The 17255-nt window shown below is 45.0% G+C and overlaps 2 protein-coding genes across 3 annotated transcripts; both read right to left on the reverse strand.

The window, feature by feature from the left end:
* Positions 1-3616: 3616 nt before the first annotated feature.
* Positions 3617-14356, reverse strand: LOC133391545 (uncharacterized). Of its 2 annotated transcripts, none has more exons than XM_061646470.1 (2): positions 13648-14356; positions 3617-4037 (listed from the first exon to the last, which is right to left on the reverse strand). In XM_061646470.1, exon 1 carries the CDS (start codon positions 13985-13987, stop codon positions 13649-13651), a length of 339 nt encoding a protein of 112 aa, XP_061502454.1. In that variant the 5' UTR covers positions 13988-14356; the 3' UTR covers positions 3617-4037; position 13648. The 2 variants fall into 2 exon arrangements, with proteins under 2 accessions (XP_061502454.1, XP_061502453.1); XM_061646469.1 differs by having other exon boundaries at positions 13642-14352.
* A 298-nt stretch (positions 14357-14654) lies between these two features.
* LOC1269300 (structure-specific endonuclease subunit SLX1 homolog) lies at positions 14655-17178 on the reverse strand. The gene is made up of 4 exons (XM_565552.5): positions 16817-17178; positions 16690-16741; positions 16429-16623; positions 14655-16343 (listed from the first exon to the last, which is right to left on the reverse strand). Exons 1-4 carry the CDS (start codon positions 16999-17001, stop codon positions 15651-15653), a joined length of 1125 nt encoding a protein of 374 aa, XP_565552.5. The 5' UTR covers positions 17002-17178; the 3' UTR covers positions 14655-15650.
* Between the last annotated feature and the right edge of the window lie 77 nt (positions 17179-17255).

Below are 17255 nucleotides of genomic sequence, written 5' to 3' on the forward strand. Positions count from 1 at the left end.
TGGAGCATTCCACACGTGCTTCCAATTGGAATCGATCGTTCCCACTGCGACCAAACGTTTTCGATCGGTTTTTCGATCGGTTCTTCGAGAGCAGTGCTTATTTATCGCCCGGTGCCCTACTCCGCAGCATCCGCGAGTGTATGGTTGTTCCGTCCAACGGGTAACGGGTTGTTCCGATATTTATCGGCACTGGTGTTCAAAAAAAAAATTGGAACCCAGGTGAACGATGGATTTGGTGCAACGAAGAGCAAATGAAACAAGAACAACAGGCACAAATCAACTCCACATTCCCCCCTCCCCCTTCCACCCGGTCCCGGACGTTACTGGGACGGTGGTTGGTTGGTGGGCCAGAGCAATGTTTGCTCATTAACGGTCACCCCGGTAGGAAGAAAAATCACTTTCAGCAACAGCGTGCTGCTGCCAAGACGAAAGAGAAAAAGGTACAGCAGAGGGCGATGGGAACCGATCGCAAACACGCATGGAGTGGATCGGATTTTTGCAGTTAGATTTGATGACACTTGAAAATCGGGATAAGATCAGCACTGAATCAAAATTGGACCAAATCAATAAAGGCATCATAAAACAGCTGTTAGTCCGATTGTGCGACAGATTGCTAAGCTAATGAGATACGGTCTTTAACTAATTTTCTAAACCCTCGTTACAATGAAATTAAGACACTAATACACAATTTAAAGCCACTGCCTATCGCAGGGGAAACCATCTACGATCGATCATGTGATCACGTGTGTGTGTGTATTTGCTGAAAGTGACAATGTTGGCTTTCACTGGACCAACTGTCCGCTCATAGCTCCCTACTGTGCCGGAACGAACGGTCGGTGCAAAACCATCAAACAAAGGTCACGGTAAACCATTGCCAGCGACCTAGAGCTTGGGTGGTAACGATGACACTTTCTTCTTTGTTCCGGCCCTGTTGTGCATCCCTTGGAATGGTGGTTGTGGACAGCTTCGGCACGATTCGAATCGGCCACATACCGCCACCATTACCACGGCAGAGAGACAGAAGATGCATCCAAATGTAATTGTGTCGGCGCTTCAACATCATCACCATCATCATCATCATCACGATCATCCCCCGTCCCGGAGCTGGTGCACGATCGTCGTGGGGCACCCCTTTGCCATGGAAAGCAAACAACATTACCCATCACACCACAAGCGACTGTGCAAAACCATCCATGGATTAATAGCAACCGACTGGCGTGTTGTCATTCGCCCGTCTCCGGCCGGCCATCGGAGGATGGGTGAGGGTCGCTGGGCTGGGATCTATTCTAGCTCTGTCCGAAAGAGAAAACGGTGTCGTCACGATCGCTGTGCGAAATTCCAACCGGAGAGTAGCTAAGTTCGCTCGTTCGCGGCTGCTATGCGGAACCTTTTTCCCTTTGAACAGTGGTAAAAGGGTCGTATCGTATGATACGTCGGGGAAATGTGGTTCCCCCTCCGTTTGCTTTCCCACCGTTTCTATCCCCCTCCTTCTAATAAGGGTGAAAATTTGAATTCCAAAATGGTTAGTTCGCGAAAACCGCACGATAGCGCGTTAGTAGGACACAATAATTAATCAATTCACGGTACAGAAAGCATCCCGCGCAGAAGCAACGGGCTGCATTTTTTGTTTGTTTGGCGGCAACATGTTAACATAAAGGCAATTAAAATAATTAAAATATTATTTGGGCAAACCTTTGCTTTGGCTTTGGCAGCTTTCAAGCAAACAAGCGCGTACGCGTAAGCGGTCATTAGTTGTACCTCGCCGGGTATGTGTTACAAGCTTGGTTTTGATTTATTTGGCAAATCTGCATTGTTTTGCTTGTTTTGTTTTTTTAGCCACTTATTAGTTTGGCTGTTGTTTTAATAAAATGCGATGCTTATTTCTATAAAAAAAATCATTTCCAAACTATTTTAGGGTGGATAGAAAATTAAAGCTTTTGCTTGTTTTTAGCTGTGCAATATTTATTTTTCTTCAGTTGCATTTAACCCACTCAAAGATGCAATGATTCGCTACTAATTACTTACCCATTTTATTATCCTTAGTGTGTCATTTAAAACTTTTTCGTGGATGTTCTTAAATATTTCTTTCATGTTTCTGCCAAGTATTTTTTTTAACAACAAACAACACACAATACAACTTTTTCCAATGAGTTACACCTTAGATCGTATATTTGTATGACATATGTTACACTATTTACAGCTTTTGGGCGGAGGATCTACTGCCCCTTTTTTAAATACGCTTACATTACATTGTCTACTGGTCCGGGGTACGTGGTAAGGTTCGTAAATCGATTAATAAATAGCTTACATTTAACCATGTTTTTTTGTGTGTGTTGAGCATACCCTTCCTACGGCCCTTCAAAGCGTGCAGCAGTTGCAAGAGTGTGGAACGAGGGGCATTACAGCAAAGAACATTCTAAACCACCGTGTAATTTGTAATTAATTCCCCCTTCCCATTTTGGTGTTTGTTTTTGCTGCCTCCCTCCGCAGAGATTCCACGCGCAAAAAGGGGCACTGGTAAGTAAAAGGTACTTAAAACTAAAGAAAAACAACACTCCCGCGACCGCACAATTTTGTTGGTAGCACCTTCGAGAGAGAGAGAGAGCCAACACCCGCCCATAAAATTGCCCAATCTGCACCCTTTTCCTCTTAAGCTGGTGGAGGGAAGCAAATTCATAAAAAAAAAAACCCCCAAAACAGAACAGAAATAAACAGTTAGCAGAGCAATTGTTGTACCTGTAAATAGTATAAATACTAGCCCCTATAACACACTGATGGTGATGATGGTGGCGAAAGAGGGAATAGAAACGATCATCCCTTTTTCTCCGTTTTTTTTTCAAAGCGAGGATCATCCACGATCAATTACGTTAGGGGGGTTGTTGTGCTGAACAGAATCGATCGTTCGATCCGCCTTGCTGAGAGAAATTCCTCCCAAGCCCCCTACCCCCCACCCCCACCTCCAAAAACCCACACGTCACGTTGCTGAGAAGGGGTTTTACTTTTCTTTTCAATTACTTTAATTGCCAAAATCAACGGCCGGGCTGGAATGAATGATGTACCTTTTCAGCTGATTCCCCCCCAAACGGACGCGAATCTTAAGGCAGCTTCCTATCATCCTCCAGCTGGGCTCTGGTTGGATCGTCTTTTGCCCTATCCCTCTCACCCCCTACATGTGATCGATGTGTGTTATAACAATTTTAAAAGAAATCAGCAGCACAGCACTGCCCCGGGAACTGCCAGTGTGTTGTTTTCCTTCTCCCTACTATTGCTCTTTGTCTTACTCTGCTCGTCGCTGTTTTTAATCATCGTCACTGAATAGTGCTTTCATTACTGTGTGTGTGTGTGTGTGGCATGTGGCCTCCCATCAAAGCCCGATAGAAGCAACTCGATAAAAGGCAAAAAAAAAGTAGACCGTTGTCCGGTAAGATCACTTTAAACCAAACAAAATCAACGGCAACCTTTAAAAAACGGCAAACGATTACACTATCTTGCTGCTTCTGCGCATGGTTCGTTCCGCTGGACAGCTTCCTTCCTGCTTCAGCTTCTACCTACCTCTTCCTCCCGCAGTCCCGTAGTGGAGTGTTTCAAGGGTGTGTGTGTGTAGGGGAACAAACGAACAAACGGTACGGAACAGTCCGCAGGCAATCCCGCGGAAACGTTGTCCCGGTTGGGAGTTTTGCGATTTAGAATGTGGCTTAGAGGGGGGGGGGGGGGGGAGGGTGTGTGCTAAACCCCCCGCGGCAAAGGCAGTGCACTTCCGCACACACGGAATTGAATTTATTGTATTGTAGCTCGCGTGTGTGTTTTGTGCTGCTACCGTTTGTGATGTGGGTTGCAGTTTTTTTTCTCCTCTCTGTTTTTTTTTTCTGTTGATGCCATCCTTGAGCTCAGCAATCGGGTTGACGGGTACGGTTTTGATCGTTCCGTTGGTTTTTTTCCCCACTTTCTTTGGGCTGGCATCCGTTTTGGTGAGATGGTCAGTAGCCCGCTCACTAGACTGTTGCGTTTTTGTTTGTTTTTTTTTTTTGCCGTATGTTCTGGAAATGTAAATGTAAAAAAACAGAAAAAGAAAGACAATTGAGTACCATTTGCGGAGAAGTGGTTTGTACGGTGGTGGTCATTTCCATCAAGCGATCAAATCTGCATCTTTGCTGTGTCTTTATGGCTTCATTATGAGTCCCTTTTTCTCTCTCTCTTTTTCTCTCTCCTGCTTCTTCTGGCTACCACTCGTAACGACTCGCTAGCCCCGCTGCCCCGAAGGTAAGTGACGGGGAAGAGGGGCAGATAACGAGCGTATGGGTATAGAGTTATTTAAATCAGTTCAGCACCACAAAATTAGGCCAACACTCTAGAGCGATGATCACTTCCGTGGCGACGGTGTATGACTTGCCGGAGGGAGGGAGGGAACACACACACACACCTCCCGGCGGAGAGACATAGAACCGATTATGCATTCCGCACAGATCGATGGAAAATGTATGCTAGGGAAGCAGCGTAGCGGTTAATTGAATGCAAAGAAAGGCGCGAAAGAAAGGCATAGGGGAGGGGGGGGGGTAAGGCACAAGCACGAACGCACATTGGTAGGGGAGAAACCGGTGGTACTGGAGACAATAATGAAAACGGGTATTATGATGATCCTGGCATGTTGGTTCCCGTCGATCGATTGGTGTTCCAGTGCATGGCAGTTAGCATAGTATTTGTTTTTTAAATATAAAAATTATTCTTTGGAAAAAAAAAACCACAACAGAAACATCCAGAGTCATAGGAGATTTGTTTTATTGTTGGAAAATAAATAACAAAATATTACATTCCAAATCTTCTGGCATTTTCATCGTTGAACATAACTTTTTTTTACAGATTCCATAATAAAAAAACCATTATTTTCCAGTTATTTTGAATAGTTTAGCCGTGTTGCTAAAATCAAAATAATATCTTTTATAATAATATTCAACGGAAATATACTAGGCTTGCTTTAAAATGCTTTGAAATGCAGCTATCCTTCTCGATGCCTTCTATTGTAGAGGTAGAGTTAGGGTAGAAATAATATTATATTTAAAATGTCTCATCAAGCCAAATCAAGCCAGACAAATATCAAAACAAAATAGATAATAACATTTAGCATTTCAAACTATATTTATTTATTTTATGTTTATAAAATTAAAAGGTTTAATTCACATCGACATAAATATCCCAATACAGTGCTCAAACCCATGGACTATGCAGGAACGAGGTCAAGTAGTAGCCAAAATCGGTTTGGCCATCTTGGATGCCTTTTGACAGCAGCAACAGCCCTGGAAAACTCATCGAACTCTTAAACCATTATTATTAAAAGAGGCATCAATACATCGGGTGAAACATGCAATAACCAATTTACAATTTTCTTCTGATGATCAGACCGATTTATCATTTTTATCATAATTAAAATTTGAATCGAAAATGGCTCTTAGATGTCCCACTTCCTGTAACGAACTTTTGGCCACTTGTCAAATCATTCTATATTACTTAACCTCGTTCCTACACAGTCCTTGGCACAAACCTCAAAAGCCAACGCGTATGTATCAACGGGTCTAATACTTTCCGCCTTTTTTTGAGCGCCTATCACGTACCACGACCACACTCAGAACAATGAAGATCATATTGTTTCTATTTCTGAGCGTTAGGTTTGCAACTTTAACGCTGAAAATTGTGATGCAGCACCAATAAAAAAAACAGCTGCATGAACTGGTTACATTACTTAGTATTTACACAATCACATCTATACTTGGACCGATGGTTTAAATCATCTATTGATTGCTGTTACCTTAATAAGCTTCGCAGATGTGCTCTTTTCTTGTGAGTTTATCAAAATTAACCAAAAAACACAAACAAACCGCCCATTTAAAGTAATTCCTATCTATTTAACCAACTAAACCGTTGCCCTATCTCTTGCTCACCTCATTTCTAATCTCCTTTTAATACGTACCAGCTTTTTACCCTGTACAACAGCTGTCTAATGCGCCCCCCAAAACCAAAAACGTGTGTAACAAAATCAATACACATCAACCAACACAGCAACTCAACAACAGCGGTACAGGCAACAAACACTACACCGTGTAACCGCCGTATTGCGAATCACAAGCCACCGCCTGGTTCATCTCTTGCCTGCTCAAGAGGCCGTGTTGCGTGTGTTGCGTCTGTACAATGAGGTTAAATGTGGTCTGGTCGCGACTCTACCTCGCGGCAGGTGGTGGTGGCGGCGAGAAGGCAGAGGGCAAGCCAGAACAACCGAGCAAAGCCGGCGATGTAGGCTACATTGAGGTAAAAACATTCCGTTAGCGTGTCTGCACGGTGTCTTCTATGGTGCGTCTCACCCCGCTCAACAATGAAACGGGATTAGTTTCGGCGAGCGATAGTTACTTGCCCCACCAGCCAGCCAGTGTTCCCATCCGGAAGAAGCACACACACACACCCGAGAGACGCGGCTACAGGCTAGGGGAGGCAATTTGGAATGTGACTTTAATTTAGAATCAATACAGAAGCTAATTCCCCGTCAAAATTGTCGGAGCGTTGTGATGTCACCCAATTAATCGCTTCATTGCATCACACGACCTGCCAGCTACCAGCTGAATGATCAAGTTCAAGTTCATCTTAGCGTTCGTCTTGCATGTTTTCTTTTTCCTGCGGAAAATGTAGGTTAATTTGATTGCCGCACACACACACACACCTGGGATGACACCTTGGTACGCGATGGAGCGAACGCAATCGATCCGGTGCCGTGATTATGCCCTCCGCATCAAGAAATTACGTATACAAAGTGTTTGAAGTGGTACTGCTGTTAGGAAGACACTCACTAGCCACTGACTGGGCACTGAGGTGAAGGAAGGGTTAGAGAGGTAACTAGAAATTAGCTTCATTTCATCATTTCATCATCCCGTCCCGTCGCCAGAAGCAGTGCCCGGCTCCGTCAAATGGTGGCATACATTATTAAACAATTTGTCAAGCCAGCTGCCAGCTGCCGTTCCGGTTCCGTGTCCGTGGGCGCATTTGTGTGTGTGTGTGTGTGTGTGTGTGAGAAAATGTGTCAAGATGTTGTCATAACGCCCCTCCCCCTTCCGCCGGACGTAAGCCACCACTTTGCCGGGAGTTGGATGGAAGAATGGGAGGATGGTGCATGCCCGTGACGCGCCACCATCGTAACGCTATGATGAAGCAATCAGTTAAGCAGGCGTTAAGTGTAACCGCCTAGAAAAAAAGCATTTCTTTCGCTCTTTTTTTTTTGGGGTATCAAAGCTACTCCAAATTATCTCATTTACGCTCGTCGACTTTGTAATGTTTCCATTGCTTGCAACCGCAGGAAATGATGAAAGAAATGCTTCCTCAAACGCTCCAGGTCTACTTAAAGATGCTTACGATGCGCGATCGTGTGCGATCGAGGTTTAACCTTTTTTTGTTTGCTATTGTTTGGGTTTTACTTCTTTTTTTCCTATTTAAAGCACATCTAGTTTGGAGATGATCTTCGAGCTCTAATTTGAATGTGGTAAACAGGGGGAGGTTGAAAACAGCATTAAACAAAATGGACTAAACGGCGTCTACCGGTACCGATCGAGCGACTACGACTAGCGTCCAGTGAAAGTTACAGCACGGTAAGCAATTAATGCTAAAGCCCGTGTGTTGAAGGGCTGGTAAACATGATAATTGCTGAATGATGCTGTTAACGTTTTACTGTCTTCAAAGGTGTGCTCTGCCAGTCTTCTTTGCTTCTGTGTGGCAAAACCTCCCCAGCAGCATCAAACCAGCCTTTAACCAGTCTAGTGGAGCATGAAGCAGCCCGGAGGGAGCTATTTTTCGAGTTTCTAATAAAAAACCGCCCATGGCTGAGGGGAGAACGTGAAGAATGATTACGATGCAGAGGGGATGGGGAGTCCAGTGCCGGTTTTTTGTTTACCACCAGGTAGCTTGCTTAATTTCATCCATCCGAGGACGGAATTATGGAATGATCCAGTCCAGCAGTGATGATGATATGTTAATAATAATCTCTAGCCTTAGCGTTGCTTTCTCCCATTTTCTGCCCCGGCAATGTTTAGGCAATGGCGAAAGAAAGCGATGACAAACGGCGCGATGACATCATTGCATCAAAGCTTAAAGCCGTATCAGCGTTATTGATTGTCCCAAGAATTCTGTGCCCCCAATTTAGAAGTATAGAAGCGTACAGAAAGCACACTAATGTTACATTATTATGGGAAAAGATTAAATTGTACACAAATTAGATCACGCATACATTAACCTCGAAAAGCTCGAAAAATCGAACTGATAATTATCGCTCCGATAAGACGCACATAAATTGTCTCTATGTGAACAAGTGAGTGTGTTTGTGTGTGAGGTTAGAAAAGAGGGGCGGATATAATGAAATTTGCATACCTTCAACCCGAACACGGCCCCGAAAAAAAGTCTATAAATCTATAATTGGTCGATTGGCTTTTTATGGCTTTTTTCCCCACCCGTTTGCTTCTATCAGAAGTGAAACTGACCCGTGGTGTGTGAAGAAAGTAGCAGCAGCAGCAGCAGTAGGGTAGGGTAGGTGAGTGAGTAGCATATTTGTTCCTTTATTTGGGAACCATACTTCATTGATTTCTCCAATTCAGCCAATTAGCATAGGTGTTTTGCCCTGTCTTATCATCATCATCTGTTTATTTATTTACACCTGCTAATACAAGGCGCCCGTGTCGAGTCGCCCAGTAATGTAGAACACAGCGCAGCGTTTGAAAATGCACCGAAAAAATGCTTCAGTTTAAAATTGGGAAAATTAGGAAACCACATTCCGGTACAACATTCCTGCTGCAACATCGCGTCGTCACGTTCCTTTCGAGCCGCATACACGTATCACCAACCACGAGCTGCTGCCCATCGCTGCGCCTACTTGTTTGATACGCGCTTCGATCAAAAGATTTCAACGCGCGCGCGCGTCGCTTAACAAGCGACGAACCCGCTTCCGCGTATAGCCCTTTACGCGGTGGTTTACGCGACAGGCGGAACGCGCCAACACGTACGCACGTGTGGTACGATGCGTCGTTCCCATGTTTTGTTTTCGTTTTTCTTTTTTTATTTTGGGGTGGGTGAGAAGAGAATTTCATTTTTCACGCCGGCTTGCGGTAGTATTCGTTATGCAAATTTAACCAACCCCCAGGTACCGGGTTTTGGGGGGGGAGCGGTAGGGAAAGACAATACACACCACCCGATCACGTTTTCGATTATTTTCACCCCGGTTTTTGTTGTTGTTGTTGTTGTTTCGATTGCTTCCAATTGAAAGCGAACCAGATCGTCAGGTCCGTTAGCCAGTTTTATGCGCTTCCGTGACGGAGCTTCGTGAACAAAACCTAAACTTCCACCAGCCGTTTATGGGATACGCGTAGCCGTAGGAAATGGTACGTCTTGCGCAGACCGTTTTGCACCGGTATCATCGAAAGTGTCCCACTACCCGGTGCTGGGGAGCTATTTAGCGGGGTTTCACTTTTTCACACACCACATCACCTGACTGACGCCGACCGGGGAGGCAAGGCAAGTCGCCAATCGAAAAACCGGACGTACCGAAATTGGACGCTAAAATGATGGCAAAAAAAAAATGGCAGCCAAAATAAAGCAAGAAACGAACCACCGCCTCACACAAACAGATTCACTTGGTGCATATTTAAATAACGCGTCATCGCTGTCAAGCGAACGTACTTTCCCTTGCATTCGCTCGGCTTAGTGTCGCCCGTCGGTGGCACCGTGACTGGCACCGTAAAGGAAACGTTTCCTACTCTCGTTACAATATTCTTACCCCAAAACAAAAAAGAAGCACTGCAAACACCTGCACCACCCCACTCACTTCCCTTATTGCTTTCCGTGCTCAGTTTTTGATTATGTTTCCCTTTCACTGCGCTTAAACACACTCGGCAATAACGCCCGGTGTCTGCGATCATTCCCACACACACACACACACACACACACACACGCACGCAAAAAGGCATATGGATCGGTGCTGCGATTAATTTTTAGTATGCTTTTACCAGCATGCCAGCGGTGGCCAGTGGTGGCTGCTGGAGGCTTTCCAGCACACGGTGAATGACGTCTGCGGGCATGTTTTTGTTCTCCTTCCCTTTTCCCTTAATGCATCGCAAGGTTCTCGTCTCAAGAAGAGAGGGAGGAGGTTCGTCGTCTCGCCACCCAGCTGCCGTGTCTGTCGGGCAAGGGCAAGCTTTTCCTCCCACCGTTCAAAGCAGCAGCGAAGCAATTGTGCATGTTCCGACCAACTCCTTCCGTTTTCCCTTCAGAATAACCGTTTCCGTTGCTATCTCGGTTTCGCTGCATTGATAACAAAGCTGTGAACAACAGTGCCGGTGGTGCTGGGCCCGCGTGGCATAAACGTTACATGGCTCACTGACCCCAAGGGGGGGGGGGGCATTTTATCACCGGAAAATTCTGCCCACACCGTTCAGAATTGACCATGAGATGGATAGAAGAAAGCAATGGAAATCTGAAGCCATTATTCTTCGGTTCCGGTGCACGGAACACTGTGTGGTATGGTAAGCCCGTTAGGCTACTACATGCTACGCATGTTAACTTATGCGCAGCAGTACACCGTTTCTGTGTGACACGCAATGTGTTCTGGGAGAATAATTACACCATGATCAATGGTTGCGCGAATCAGTGCGCATGAAATGCAATGTGCAGCTGGAGGTACGCTTTTGCTATTGCGTGACTGCAGAAGCTCTAATGGTCATCTTCAAGAATGTTTCTACTGCTGAATGGGGTAATTTTTAGGTGCATTTTAAGCAAAAAATGCCGCATATAAGCGGGAAATGTTATTGAAATCACTGAAACGTTTGCATTTTACAAAAATGAACCAACAACTGTCGATTTTTCATGGAATTATCTTAACCTACACTAACGAAACGTTAATTGCACTTTAAATAATAGTATCCTATGAGTCAGCAGACAAATTTTGACACCTCTATCAATCGAATTCTAACTATGATGACCAAAAAAAGGGAAGCAACTTCGTTTAGAAGCGTGCGCGATCAAAGAACGGCATCCCTGTAGCGTCCAAAATGGACTTTGTACGGCAGTTTGTGGACGTCGTATAAGTCTGTGCCGCAATCTACAACATCTTTGCACTATTAGACAATAATCAGGACATCGAGAGAAAGCCTCGGTGCCGAATGGCCGACGACCCTGAGCGACAAGAAGCTTCAAATGATGCTGTACGTCAAGACCGTGGGACATGTGGCTACATTGCAGCATTTGTTTGGCCGGGAGGTCGATGCAATCGTCCCCTGGGACCTGGGAAACATTAACAAACATATCAGGAAGCTGAAATCGCGTTCACTGGCAACGGAAATCAATGACGCCCATTTTAATCGAATTTCGGCGAAATTTTGATATGACACCCTAGCCGGTGAACCGCTCCAACATCTCCAAGCAAAAGCTCTACTACAAACAAGTTTGTCGCGAAAGCTGAGTAGGTAGATCTTAAAGCCATGCCTACATGGATGACTTTGTTCGCCATGGTAAACATTCCAGATAACTGACAAAAGGCAGCTATGGCATGGTCGTAGATTTATGTTTGCAAGTAAGCTTGAATAATTTACCTTCCAAGAGGTGTTTGTGGAAATAACTTATCTCTCTTAGTTTTATTAAAACCAGTCGAATAAAGGCCATTTTTGTACATGTAAACATTATTTATTTATTAACGAAACTGCGGTCCAAAACGGAAGTGTTTCTTAGGCGATTTTGAGACTTTGAATCGATTGGCCTCATTCTCCTCGTTCAAGATTCTTACTCAAAGCACAACTTCCATTTGAATGACAGTATCGTAAATAAATATTTGGGATGGAACTTTATTAAATTACTTCTCTTTGTATCTTCGTAACATATTCAAATTGCGACAAGCGACGAACTGCACTAAAATTTCATCGCTCATCATACCCTTCCCAACACTACAATTGCGCATTCTTGTACCATTTCCCCTTGTAGCGTTGTTTTGTTAATCACGATCCTGCACCGAGGACACATACATGTTTGCCGTCTCTTTCCGCCACTATTCACTCTTCAGTGCCATTTGTGTGCCAACGGCAACAACCAAACCCCCAAACAACACTTTCATTTATCAACATAAGCGTCCTAATGACACTTTCGTTGTACAGTCTGAGACTCAGTGTCGCTCGTCCATTACCATTACACTGCTTACTTGCCTTTGCACTTGCTGCTAGGTCTTCTGCTGGGCGAAAGGCACACAGATCGCACTTGGACACTTTCGACCATCAGCATCTAAAAAACGGAGAGATTCCAGCGACTAACACCATCCGCAGCTGCCCTTTCGTTCACTTTCTGCTTAACGTTTTCCCCCCTCTTTTATTTGGATACGTTTTTCCTGTCCCTGTTTTCCCCGCACTTAGGGTTGGTCGAAAGGTAAGGTAAGTGTGAAATCGAATAAACAAACATTCTTCTCGTACAAACAACCCCGACCGCAGCACGATCACACTCGGCGGCAGGTGATTAAGCACACACACACACACACCCACACGTGTTAAAAATAACTCATCCCACGGTCCCACCGATCGGTAATGATCATCGTTATGGTGCCGTTCTTGCAACTGCAGTTGCATTCTTCCTAATTTCTTTTTCCATTGCTCGTCTTTCATCGATCGAAAGCGGAAAACACGGTAGCGGTAACAATCGATCGACGTCGACTTTTTAATGCTAGTGCTCAAATTTGGGTCAGCACAATCGCTCGCTAAGAACAAGTTGCCCGAGAGCGTGGATTTATTTTGGGACGCTCTTTAGCGTGCCTGCTTTCGAGGTCACTTTTCACACCCCTCCCCTCCACCGCAATCTCTCTCGCCCGCCACACAGTCAAAATTCGATCCGCTCAGCCGGCATTTTCCGCATCATTCGCGCAAGAAGCGGGACGGATGGAGTTATTAAAGGAAAAACTCGTACACAAATTGTAAAGACAAAGCAGTGCCGAGGGGGGGGGGGCTCATAAATGCGGGAAACGTGCGCAAAAGAAGAGAAGGGGTGCAGTAGTGGTTGGCGCCATTATTTGTATTTGAATTTTTACTCTCGTTCGGATCGAGAAGCGGATCGAATGAAAATTGCGATGAGGCAGCACTGGAGGAGGTTTTTTTTTTCTTGGGGAGGAGAGAGGAAGACAGGTTATTTAATGAAAATTCCTCCCGGTGAGCGCGTCCTTTCTTTGCCCTGTTTCATCACTTCCGAAACAAGCAGGTGAGTCGGGGTCCGGGGGACTGATCGATGATCGATGTTATGTCGATCGTACCAGCAGTCGAACGAAACAAGAGAATAACGAACAACAAAAAAAACGGGTACACCGGATTAGGGCAGGGTGCAGTGGTGGAGCCGGTGGCACAACAATTCATCCAGAAAAAAAACACAGAAGCCACTTTCTTTTTGCGCCAAATACACCGTTTCCATACCGACACCCGAACGCCCGGTGACGCGCCGAAACTCCAACGATCGACCGGTTTTGGGACCCCATTTACAAGCCAGCCGTGAATAAATGCATTGATCCCCCCCCCCTCCTCCCCTGAACCGAGCAACCAGCTCCGTCCACTGTTGAAATGTGTGTCATTATTTGGCAACAGGACTTCAGGTCCAACTTACCTTTACCTCACAGGCCGAAGCTAAAGTCTTCGCCGCTTTCGTCGCTCAGCACGTCGAAAAAGTCGGAACTGTCGTCGCCGGCGTTCGGCGGCACGAACGCACCGCCGAACACGTTGTCCAGCCGCTCCTCCACGCCCATCTGGGTCGCGATGCCGTAGATCAGCCGCATCAGCACCAGCCGGACGAAGTTGGGCGTGTTCGTTTCCCGCGACTCGTAGTACAGCTGCTTGAGCGTTTTGCGCGACGGGCCTCGCCGCCGGTTCGGGAAGCGGCGCCGCGCATCGCACACGCTTGCGACGGCCAGCAGGACGATCAGCCCTATCGCGAACAGCTGACGGGTGTTCATGGTTGGCGGTTTGGGTTGTTCCGTTCTAAGCGGGTTGGAAGAGTTCACACCACACGGTCTGTCACACGGCTGGAGGTCTTTAGTCTGCACTGGCACACGATTTCGCACGCTTCTTTACGGCACTAAACGCACAGTTAGGGTCGTACCGTTTGTTGTGATTTGAATTTGACGGTGTCACTTAAGTCTCGTATTACTTTCCGATCAAAGTAAACTGATCAGTAGTGTAAGCTGATGCTAATCGATGCACCTAACATGCAACTTGTTGCAACAAACCGGAAGCAAACAAAGCAAGCGGACGGTTTCTTCTGCACAGGCTCGAGCTCGTGCTACTAGACTGGTTGCTAGGGACAGAATGATCACCGGCAGCTAAGACCGGTACCGTGGTAAGCTCCGGAAGCTCGTTATTGCCATTGCTCCCCGTATGGCGCGCTCTCTTTCTCTCTCTCTCGCTCGCTTTCTTCTCACGCTCTCCCAATTTTCCACCCCTTTCAAAGCAGTATGGGAGAAATGTTTCTCGCTCAGGGTTGTGCAACACACAAATAGGGGCTTTCTTCAGAGAAGCTGACATGAAATTGAAGGAAATGTTAAACATTGGTAACAAGCGACTGTATTATTTGGTGGTATATTTTTTAACCTACAGTATTAAACCAGAGTACACTCAAGCAACTTTTTCGATGGATTGGGCAGTATTAAACTATTCAGTTTTTTTTTTATTTAGCTTTTATAGTGTTCGGTTATTTATTTATTTATTATTATTAATTCCAGTACGGAAGAATCGTGCTTTTGATGCATCAAGTTGATGCATCGTTGTGGATTTCATAGTAATTCCGAGATCATTTTTGTTTTCTCTTTTCTTTTTTTTAAAGATCTGGTAATATGCGTACTGTTGGCTGTAGCTCAAAGGTTTTTTACAGTCGTTGCTACTAAATATTGACTCTAACTCACCTATTTTTGTCTCTAAGGCATCAATTTTTTGGTTGTGAGTCAATCGCTCTATTTAGAAAATTTAACTGCATTTTTGAAACTGTGGGTTTCAAAATTATAGAATTTATATTGAGCAGTTAATAATGTAATTGATAGAATTTAAAATATAACAATTGTTAAGCCAATTTTGGAAGATTTAATGGAGTGCAAAAAGTTGGCATGCATTTTTAAGTGTAAACAGGGGCTTTGAAATTTTTTTAAATTTCATGATTTTTTCACTAAAAACTATCAAATTACACGGGTTTTGTAGTGTTTATGTGATGTAAATGTGTTATAAATCTGCTCAAACACTTTGTAGAATTGTCATGATTCCTAAGACAGTAAACATTGATGCCTTAGCGCCAAAGTTTGGCGGCAACGAATGTAACTTATTAACGATTAAGATGGAAGGCACATGCAGTTCTAGTGGGATTTTTCACAAGGAGGCAAACACTGCTAAAGTTCCTGCATTGAATTTGCTCAGTATTTTATAGCTTTTATATAAAAATTTAAATGTGATTTTACACTGAAATGCCGTTGTCTAGCTCCATTCTTAGAATGATATCAGACAACGCAACGAATCTCGATGATGTGACTACATAAAATGTGTCACACATTACTTATTATTTAATTATCTAATAGTGGTAGATCTTACCGTATGCTTCTCCGGAATTCCAACTTTAAAGCTTCACTTCCCAATTTATTCACCTTCATCCGACACCTCATTCAACACAACTGGGTCAACGTTGTCTGTATCGTCTACCAAATCGCTACAACCGTTCGCTTTGCGTATGATGTCACCCCACAGAAAGTGTCCCTCGCAGTGCGGACAGTCGCCTTCGACCGGAACGTACTGACCCGGTTCTAGGACCAGTTCGGCCAAACACTCCACATGACAGGCCAACGGACATCGTGACTGTAAGCATCTTAAAATTAAATCACTCTGCCGCTGTTCGGCGTCCTCCTTCATCTCCTCCTTCTCCTGCTCCAGCATTAGCTCACCAGCGCAGATGGTACACTTTTGCGCCGCAGATTGTGAAGCATGCTCCCCTTCAGCCCTGCCGTTGTCACTCTCGGAGTCGGAACTAATCACCACACTCTCGTCGGCTGGCATTGTTGTCGCTAGCATAATCGGTGGCACACTGGGGCGGTTTACAGCATCATCACCAGCATCATCGATTTTCTCACCACCCATCACAAGCAGATCGTACTCATCGAAATCGTAATTGATCGCTATTTTACTATTCTTCGCCCGATTCGATACGGTTTGTTTGGCCGCTGACGGATGCACAGTGTGCCGCCCTTCTATCGGTTGCTTGTTCGCTTTCTTCCGCCTCACCTTCTTGATACGACCGAAACAGATGGGCATGTGTAGGGGTGGCTTTTTCCCAACCTGAAACGAGGATTAGATACGGCGGTTTTAAGATACGGCGAATACGCGCGCGGAATGCAGCCGCCGGTAGCGTCAATCGACGTGCCTCGAATTTCCGATGAAATTCATCCGCAAACCAGCGGACGACGAGTGGCAATCGGTTCCACGGTCCCATTCGCAGCATCTCCGTCAGTATGCGAAAGTTGTACTCGAAGTTCGATTCTTTGCGTAACTTTTTCTGCAGCTCGGGGATTTGCTTAAGCCGGCGGGAAACGCGAGGCTGCTGCCATGCCCATTCGAACTAGAAAAGAGACAATAGCATTAAATTGTGTTCCTTATTAGACTGTTTTCACTCTTTCAAACCTACCCGTAGTGCAGAGATGTTGTTCGGAAAGCCATGTACAATTAGAACCATCGTCCTGGGAAAAGGCAAATGAGGAAAAAAGCAAATTAGAATAACAAACCCGGCCAAGCTGAAATAGAGGATGCTTTACCATGGACCACGGTTGGATGTTCGTCTAGCACCGCCAGCGTCTTCTCCGCGATTATGCTGTTTTATGCGTCGGTTCGGATCAACAGTATAGCCAATGTAGGTGCGACCGGCAAACTTGGGATTGGGGCTTTTGCTCACCAACAAATACACACCGTAAAAATCTTCTATCTCTTCCACGCTCTTCATGTTTAAAACACATTGAAACGGATGCAAACAACACAATACTTAAACAAGACACAACATACACATGTAGTGACTGTTTCGGCAATAGATAAAGGAAAATTAAAGCTTAATTAAAATGCGTATGCGGATGCAAAGGAAGCGGACGCTCATCGTTTGTTTTTAAATTGTAAATAACAACAAAGCCTGCACTATGGGCGCTTAGTGGGTCATTCATTACGCCGGCGAGTGGAAAAAAAAACATTTTCAATAAAAATAAA

The sequence above is a fragment of the Anopheles gambiae genome, chromosome 2, assembly GCF_943734735.2.
Source record: "Anopheles gambiae chromosome 2, idAnoGambNW_F1_1, whole genome shotgun sequence".
In the NCBI taxonomy this organism is placed as follows: Eukaryota; Metazoa; Arthropoda; class Insecta; order Diptera; family Culicidae; genus Anopheles; species Anopheles gambiae.